Source organism: Dama dama, chromosome 11 (assembly GCF_033118175.1).
Source record: "Dama dama isolate Ldn47 chromosome 11, ASM3311817v1, whole genome shotgun sequence".
Classification (NCBI taxonomy): Eukaryota; Metazoa; Chordata; class Mammalia; order Artiodactyla; family Cervidae; genus Dama; species Dama dama.
Genome location: NC_083691.1, coordinates 79,300,165 through 79,309,793, shown reverse-complemented (window position 1 = coordinate 79,309,793; position 9,629 = coordinate 79,300,165). Strand labels below are relative to the sequence as shown.

The following is a 9,629-nucleotide window of genomic DNA, read 5'->3' as shown; positions in this document are numbered from 1 at the left end:
TATATGTTAACTATATCTCAACAAGCTGGGGAGAAAATAAAAATAAAATGTTTTCTAAAGGCCACAAATTTTTTAATAGAAGAACTTTGGGAGATTAAGAAGTTGACATGAGACTTTGAGAATACTCTGTACACAGCTAATAATTACACTTTGTTATATAGATAAGGAAAGAACTGGAAAATATTTACCAGTCACTTAACTTGAAGCCACTAAGAATACAAACATGAGCAAGATTGAAGGGAGAGAATGCTTTTTTGTCAGATTTATACTTTTTCTATATTTTGTCACCATAAAATTCAGTAGTTCGTACACAAAGGTGTCTTGTCGGCTTTTGGTATTAACTATAATGGTTAATTATTATACAACCTCTAACCTTGAAACTCTAACTATAAAACTCACTGAACTGCCAATTGTAGGAAATTACATTTACCAATCATTGTTTATTTGCTATAGGAAATTGTATTTTGTAATATTTAACCCACAATGACTTCACTGAGCTTATTATAGTTATATCAACCAAGATAAAAGCTATTCAGCTCCTCTTGGGGTTACAAAAAAATCACCTGCCTTTTTTTTCTGTGACCAATTACTGTATGAGTAAATACAAACAGTGATGATAGCAGAAACATTTTAAAACAATACCAAAATATATCAACTGTTCCCTCTGCAGCTCTAAAGTGCAAGCAACTGAAAACAGTGCCTCCTGCAGGGTTATAACTAGGGAGGAAAGAGTTGGAGATTCACTAGAGCCCAGTGATCTTTCAGGGGTGAGGGAAAAAGTCCCACATACGGAGCAAGAAGGAGATGTGGGTGATTCAGAATGGGGAGAAGAGGGCACCAAACATAGTAGCTCTAGAGAAATGCTCACGACAGTGTTTCTGCACCAGACCTTTGGAGTTCCACTCACCTGGGCTCAGGTCTGGGTCTGCCTCCCACTTATACACTTTATCATCAAACAACCTGGTTTCATCTCCCTGAGCCTCTGTTTCCTCAATTTTAAAATAGTGATATTAAAAAAAATAATAGTAATAAAATAAAATAGTGATATTAGCAATCAACTCATGAAGGCGTAAGAATTAAGAGACTGATAAGGTGTTTTGCTCAGTTCTTCGCATGTAATGATATTGGATAAATGCTAGGTGTTACTTTTGTCATTGTCACTGTTGTTATTACTTTCTTTCCATTTCACCACTTCACTTAAGTCCAGTCATGATGACAAAAGTGCTCAGCAATGTAATTCAGTGGGGGCACTTCCACCTGCTCCCTGCCCCAGAGCAGTGCCTCAGAGCCTGCAGCGTGGCCTCAGGGATGATGGCAAGGTTGTGCGGTGCTCACCCTGGCTCATCTCTGTCACTGAGGTTCTCAGCTCAGGGTTCTGACATGGGAGCTGTCTGAGGATGGCCACAACGTCTGAGCATCCAGTCAAACATGGTGAAAAGGCCATTCTAAAGCATCTCTTGTTGTGCTGTGGTAGAGTAGAGAGAGCATAAGACCTGGGAGCAGACATATCTGAATACCAGTGCTCACTGTCTAAGTCTGAGAAATCAACTTCTCTCCAGATTCTCCATCTTAAACTGGGTGTACTGCCACCTACCCTTCAGATTCACTGTGAATGTCACTCATCACAGCATCTGGCACAAGGTAAGTGACTCAACAAATGATAGTTATCTCTATTATTGTGATCATTGTGAGGATTTCTTTGGATTGTCCTCAGGTTCTGAGAAATACTGAAGATGAGAACTAGAACTGAGTTCAAAAATCATGTTTCAAACACATCCCCTTACATGGAAACTGAATGTTTTAATCCACCTAAACTTAATCCCAAAGAAAGACAATGCCAAAGACTATTCAAACTACCACACAATTGCACTCATGTCACATGCTAGCAAAGTAATGCTCAAAATTCTCCAAGCCAGGCTTCAACATACATGAACCGTGAACTTCCAGATGTTCAAGCTGGACTTAGAAAAGGCACAGGAAATAGAGATCAAATTGCCAACATCTGTTGGATCATCAAAAAAGCAAGAGAGTTCCAGAAAAACATCTATTCCTGCTTTATTGACTACGCCAAAGCCTTTGACTGTGTGGATCACAATAAACTGTGGAAAATTTTGAAAGAAATGGGAATACCAGACCACCTGACCTGCCTCCTGAGAAATCTGTATGCAGGTCAGGAAGCAACAGTTAGAACTGGACACGGAACAACAGACTGGTTCCAAATCTGGGAGTACATCAATGGTGCATATTGTCACCCTGCTTATTTAACTTATATGCAGAGTACATCATGAGAAACGCTGGGTTGGATGAAGCAGAAGCTAGAATCAAGATTGCCGAGAGAAATATCAATAACCTCAGATATGCAGATGACACCATCCTTATGGCAGAAAATGAAGAACTAAAGAGCCTCTTAATGAAAGTGAAAGAGAATGAAAAAGTTGACTTAAAACTCAACATTCAGCTTTCGGCTTTCAGCTAGGAAGAGGCGAAGGTGCAACTTTCTTTGGTCGTCCCGAATCCGGGTTCATCCGACACCAGCCGTCTCCACCATGCCGCCTAAGTTCGACCCCAACGAGATCAAAGTCGTGTACCTGAGGTGCACCAGTGGGGAAGTCGGTGCCACGTCTGCCCTGGCCCCCAAGATCGGCCCCTTGGGCTTGTCTCCAAAAAAGGTCGGTGATGACATAGCCAAGGCAACTGGTGATTGGAAGGGTCTGAGGATTACAGTGAAACTGACCATTCAGAACAGACAAGCCCAGATTGAGGTGGTACCTTCTGCTTCTGCCCTGATCATCAAAGCCCTCAAGGAACCACCAAGGGACAGAAAGAAGCAGAAAAACATTAAGCACAGTGGAAACATCACTTTTGATGAGATCGTCAACATTGCCCGGCAGATGCGGCACCGGTCTCTAGCTAGAGAACTTTCTGGAACCATTAAAGAGATCCTGGGGACCGCCCAGCATGTGGGCTGCAATGTTGATGGCCGCCACCCTCATGACATCATAGATGATATCAACAGTGGTGCAGTGGAGTGCCCAGATAGTTAAGAACTGCAAAGGAAAAAGAAAAATAAAGGATCATTTGACAACCAAAAAAAAAAACTCAACATTCAGAAAACTAAGATCATGGCATCTGGTCCCATCACTTCATGGCAAATAGATGGGGAAAAAATGGAAACAGTGAGAAACTTTATTTTGGGGGGGGGCTCCAAAATCACTGCAGATGGTGACTGCAGCCATGAAATTAAAAGACGCTTGCTCCTTGGAAGAAAAGCTATGACCAACCTAGACACTGTATTAAAAAGCAGAGACATAAAAAGAAAGAGATGGGGGAAAAAAAAAAAGCAGAGACATGACTTTGCCAACAAAGGTCCATCTAGTGAAAGCTATGGTTTTTCCAGTAGTCATGTATGGATGTGAGAGTTGGACTATAAACAAAGCTGAGCACTGAAGTATTGATGCTTTTGAACTGTGGAGTCGGAGAAGACTCTTGAGAGTCCCTTGGGCTGCAAGGAGATCCAACCAGTCAATCTTAAAGGAAATCAGTCCTGAATATTCATTGGAAGGACTGATGCTGAAGCTGAAACTCCAGTATTTTGGCCACCTGATGTGAAGAACCAACTCTTTGGAAAAGACCTTGATGCTGGGAAAGATTGAAGGCAGGAGGAGAAGGGGATGACAGAGGATGAGATGGTTGGATCGCATCACTGATGCAAAGGACATGAGTTTGAGTAAACTCTGGGAGTTGGTGATGGACAGGGAAGCCTGGTGTGCTGCAGTCCATGGGGTCACAAACAGTTGGACACGACTGAGTGGCTGCATCTAGTCAAGGCTATGGTTTTTCCAGTGGTCATCTATGAATGTAAGAGTTGGACTGTGAAGAAAGCTGAGCACTGAAAAATTGATGCTTTTGAACTGTGGTGTTGGAGAAGACTCTTGAGACTCCCTTGGGTGCAAGGAGATCCAACCAGTCCATCCTGAAGGAGATCAGTCCTGGGTGTTCATTGGAAGGACTGATGCTGAAGCTGAAACTCCAATACTTTGGCCACCTCATGAGAAGAGTTGACTCATTGGAAAAAACCCTGATGCTGGGAGGGATTGGGGGCAGGAGGAGAAGGGGACAACAGAGGATGAGATGGTTGGATGGCATCACCGACTCGGTGGACATAAGTTTGAGTAAACTCCGGGAGTTGGTGATGGACAGGGAGGCCTGGCGTGCTGCAATTCATGGGGTCGCAAAGAGTCAGACACGACTGAGCCACTGAAGTGAAGTGAACTGAGTGACTGAACTGAACTGAAACTTCAAACACTCCAAGCCTCTTTCTGTTGACAGGAAGTCTTACCTTGTATAGGTTACCCTCCTTCAAGCTCTCCCTGTAACTTTCAGGATGCTTATACGTAATCATGACTTAGCTCTGTGGTCATGGCCACTGCCACGGTTCCCGTCCTATGATGGTGCCATGGACTTAAGAGTTGGCCCTGCCCCTTGGAAGAGCACACCCTCATGAGAAGGGTACTGTTCCTTCCGTGTCACACCTGGCTGTGGGAGGAAGCGTCCCCAGCAAGTGTTTATTGATACAGCACTTTACTGATTTATTCATTTTTGGTTCCACTAGCTCTTCACTGTTGTCTGCAGGCTTTCTCCAGTTGCAGCGTGCAGGCCTCTGATTGTGGTGGCCTTTCTTGTTGCAGTGCATAGGCTCTAGGATGTGCAGGCTTCAGTAGTTGTGGCTCATGGGCATAGCTGCCCTGAGACATGTGGGATCCTAGTTCTCAGACAAGGGATTGAACCCTTGACCCCTGTACTGACAAGCAGATTCGTAACCACTGAACCACCAGGGACATCCCAATACAGCACTTAAAAATTCACAAACAAAACCCCTTTGTGGTAGGATGGTCTAGATGAACTCAAGATTTTGCTGCCATATTGTCCCCAGACACTCACGTCTCATTTTAAAATCAAGTTCTCCTTGCCCACCCCCTTGTGCTGAGTTCTCCTACAGTGGCTTCCCTCAGTCCCCTAGAATAGGACTTCGGTCAGACACATGTGCACAAACATCAATCCATCAGACAAGTCTATAAATGCTGGAATCCCAGCTATGGACAGAAAAGAAGGCTTTTTGTCTTAGGCCGTTTGCATATAAGTGGTGGCAAACAGCTTGCATGGGGTTAGCAAAGTCTCCTAATGGCTCAGCACCACCAAGACTCACGCTGTTCCAACAGGTGAAGAAAATACAAGGTTAAGTGATTAGCCAGGACATGTCAGCAACTGGAGGCAGGGTGGTGAACTAGAAGCCCAGTCCAGGGCTCTTCCTTCCCCCTACAGGGCCACCTTTCCATGCACAAGCTCCCTCCCCAGTGCTGAAGCCTTTGATTTAGCCAGATGGTTGACACATTTTCCCCCTTTTTGCCAAAAGGATGATTTGCTTTCCAAAAATCTCAAATTAAGCAGCTCATGACTGGTTCTTAAGATAAAGAGAACTGAATTCTAACAAAGCACTATGGAAAGCAACTTGACAGCCCAATGTCGCTTCTGTTTCCTATCTCTGGATGCCAGATGCCTGCTTTCTCCTGTTCACCCACAAGGGATTTGTGATTGGGTTTGAATTCTGAACACTGTTTCCTGGAAAATGCCCCAGAGCCACTGATGCGTCTGCAAGAAAGGAGAAACACTTGGCCAACCCAGCATTGGCAGGCCCTAGGGCATTTCCAAGCCCTGAACTCAGCTCTGGGTGCTAAAAAAAATACGTTGGCAATTGCTGAGTTTCAGAAGCCAAGAGGGAACAAAGACTGGAGGCTATCCCTACTCAGGCAGAAAAAAAAGGCAGTCCAAGGCTCCAGACTGACTGTGCTGACCACAGGGCCACCTTAACTCTGAATCAGCCAGTTACATATTGCTAGCTGGGTACTGTTGCTGACGCTGAAGCTCTAATGCTTTGGCCACCTCATGCAAAGAGCCAGCTCATTGGAAAAGAGCCTGATGCTGGGAAAGACTGAGGGCAGGAGGAGAAGGGGGCAACAGAGAATGAGATGGTTGGATGGCATCATCGACTCAATGGACATGAGTTTGAGCAAGCTCTGGGAGATGGTGAAGAAAAGGGAAGCCTTGTGTGCTACAGCCCTTGGGGTCGGAAAGAGTCAGACATGACTGAGCAACTGAACAACAAGAGCAAGAAGTTTTTGACTAATATTTATCCAGAATTTCTCTTTTCCATGTGTTAAAGCATTTTGCAGGAATCTTCCATTACACACATGTAACTTAAATCAGTCCATAGACACACAAATGGAAATAAGCACAAATTTATCTGAGCATGTTTTAGAGTCGTTAATTTAGAGCTGACACCACCAGTTCACTATTCTGGAGACTATCTAACAGATTACACCCTGGACTTCTCAAGGAAACATGGAATCCATTCACTGTCGGTTGTTAAGCTCTTTCGCTCATCTGTGATTCTTTTGTAGCCAAGGATCCTTGCTCCCAAACCTCCTCCTAGCTGCCTATCACACCTAAAGACACCGATCCACATACAACACGGGGGAATCCATGTACTGGTTTTCTCAGGTTGCCATAATAACATACCTCAGATCAGGTGGCTTTAAATCCTTTTTTTAAACAACTTTGGAATCACTGATTTCTTTTTGACTGTGCTGGGTCTTCATTGCTCACAGCTTTTCTCTAGTTGCAGTACTTCTAATTGCAGTGGCTTCTCTTGTTGCAGAGTACGGGCTCTCCGGCACCCAGGCTTCAGTAGTTGCAGCCCATGGGTTCAGTGGGTGCAGTTCCCGGGCTCTAGATCACAGGCTCTTAGTTGTGGCACACAGGCTTAGCTGCTCCTCGGCATATGGGATCTCCCTGGACCAAGGATCGACCAAGTGTCTCCTGCACTGGCAGACCAATTCTTTATCACAGAGCCACCAGGGGGGCCCCCAGACTGGGTGGCTTTAAAACAACAGAAATTTATTTCTCACAGTTCTAGAGACTGAAGTCCAGGATCAAGGTATTGGCCAGCTGGGATTCTTCTGAGCCCTGTCTTTCTGACTCGCGGGTGGCCGCCCTCTGGCTGTGACCTCATGTGGTATTCCCTTGGTGCACACACCCTGTGGGTGCTCTGTGGGTCCCGCTCTCCCCATTCTTACAAGGACACCAGTGAGACCGGATTAGAACCAGAACACCCCCTAGCACCCTCATTTTAACGCAATCACCTCTTAAGACCCTATCTCCAAACAGTCACATTCTGGATACCTGGAATCAAAACTCCAACATATGCATTAAGGCAAGGGAGTGGGTACACAATTTAGCCCATCACTGCCTGTCTTTATGGAAAGCTTCCAAATTAAACGAAAGAATAAAGAAACCTATCCCAAGCTTCAGAGCCCTGTGGTTTTGGGGGGTTGCGTAGAAAGACACGGTTAGATCTAACATGTGGTTTAATTTTAGGGACTGCATGCTTCTTGTTCCCCCAAAATACCTCACATGCCTTCTTATTCTTATTAGAGCCTCATATTTTTCTACTTATGTCAAACAGAGTCTTTCTTCTGTTAAAAAGCAAGCAGCCTTAGATGGAGCCTCGCCTGTCACTGAGACTTTAGTAGAACCTTCCTTCCTAAGAGTAGTTTCAGATGAAGGACAGATGACTGGGCACCTACAGGGCCTGGGAGGAAGTGAAAGGAGGATCGTGGAGGGAGACAAGAGGAACAGATACCAGAAGCTGGGGTCTGAGAAGGCAGACCTCACCGGCTTCACCCTTCACCCTGGATAACAGAAGAGATTAAACATTCATGCCCCAGTCCATATGGCTAGAGTTGTTTCGAGGAAGTGGTTGCTCAGAGACTATATTCTCTCTCACACTCCCCCTTGCCTCTTAGTGAGGCCATGTGATGGATTTCTAGACAGTGGATTGTGAGCCATGATGTACTATAGTTCAAGAAAGCAAGCATACATGCTCAGTCAAGTCTAACTCTTTGCAACCGCATGGACTGTAGCCCACCAGGCTCCTCTGCCCATGGAATTGTCCAAGCAAGAATACCAGAGTGAGTTGCCATTTCCTTCTCCAGGGCATCTTCCCAACCCAGGGATCTAACCCTCTTGCATCTCCCACACCAGCAGGCAGATTCTTAACCACTAGTGCCACCTGGGAGGCCTGGCCTATAAAAATATTCTACACAGCTTCTGCCCTGCCCCCGTGGCAAAGGACTCTGAAACCCAAAGAAATAGCAGAACTGCAAAATGGAAAGAGCCTGGGTCCCTGAACCACTACACAAAATACCTGTACTGAAGCGTGCTTATGTGACTAACTCCTGTCAGCTGTATTTGGCAAGAAATCAGTCCCTTCAAAAGTGGATGGTTCATGCTAGATTATGCCAAGAGTAAATACAGAAAATAAGAAGAGTATTATGCATAGAAGGTACTCAATAAATATGTAACCAATGAATAACCAAAGGGACTCTGCCTGATAAAGCAATTCAAACTAAGATAGCAGAGGGTGAACACAGATTCCAATTTACACCCCTACCCTCTTCCACCAAACTGAAAGAAGTGTTTCTATATGTTCATGTGCATAAAGGTTTCACCTCATTTCTGAACAGTGAGTACAGGAGAGAAATTTGCTCAGCGTTTCCAACTCATTGTGACCCCATGGACTGTAGCTCACCAGACTCCTCTGTCCATGGGATTCTCCAGGCAAGAATACTGGAGTGGATAGCCATTCCCTTCACCAGGGGATCTTCCTGACCCAGGGATCAAACCAGTGTCTCTTGAGTCTGCTGTATTGGCAAGCAGATTCTTTACCACTAGTGCCACATGAGAAACCCCAGATATATCTAGGGATGACATATAATCAAAAAGTAAAGTCAAAAAAAAAAAAAAAAGTAAAGTCATCTGTGTAAGTCCTGCATATAAAATTTAAAGAAGAAAAAAACATGTCTTGCACTGCACTATTGAAGTAAAACCTGTCTGTTTAATTGAAAATAATGATGCAAGATTTACTTTTGTAAAAATGATATAAATGAACTTACAAAACAGAAAGAGACTCACAGGCTTAGAGAACAAACTCGTGGTTGATGTGGGGAAGGTGGAGGACGGGACAGTTAGAGAATTTGGGATGGACATGTACACGGTGCTATATTTTAAATGGATAACCAACAAGGACCTATTGTATAGCTTAGGGAACTCTGCTCAATGTCAAGTGGCAGACTGGTTGAAAGAGGATTTTGGGGAAGAATGGATACATGTTTACGTACGACTGAGTTTCTTTGCTGTCCACCTGAAACTATCACAACATTATTAATCTGCTATAATTCCACATAAAATAGGTTTTTTTTTAAGCAAGAAAAATAATGGCCTTTGTTTACTGATTGGTTGCTACTTACCAGCCACCATGCTTTACATTTCATCTCATTTGATCCTTCTGACAACATGGTAAAGTGGAGTTATCCTGTTATCCCGTTCACCTGAAATGATCACAACATTTTGTTAATCAGCTATACCCCAATACAAAATAAAAGGTTTTTAAAAAAAAAAAAAAAAAAAAGATAGCTGCAAAAAAAAATGGAAAAGGGAAAAAGTAGCAACTGTTGTTTGGTCACAAATAGAGAAGTTTGTCTGTCTGGCTATATAAGGGGCCTAGATGGTGC

At 44.1% G+C, this 9,629-nt stretch overlaps 1 protein-coding gene across 1 annotated transcript; it reads left to right on the top strand.

Moving 5' to 3' along the window:
* The first annotated feature begins 2,508 nt into the window (after positions 1–2,508).
* On the top strand, positions 2,509–3,082 carry LOC133065587 (large ribosomal subunit protein uL11-like). The gene has a single exon (XM_061156303.1). It carries the CDS (start codon positions 2,547–2,549, stop codon positions 3,042–3,044), a length of 498 nt encoding a protein of 165 aa, XP_061012286.1. The 5' UTR covers positions 2,509–2,546; the 3' UTR covers positions 3,045–3,082.
* The last annotated feature ends 6,547 nt before the right edge of the window (positions 3,083–9,629 follow it).

What these genes read in the sequence shown, in the direction of transcription:
- LOC133065587 (XM_061156303.1), top strand. Translation starts at nt 2,547, where the DNA reads ATGCCGCCTAAGTTCGACCCCAACGAGATCAAAGTCGTGTACCTGAGG.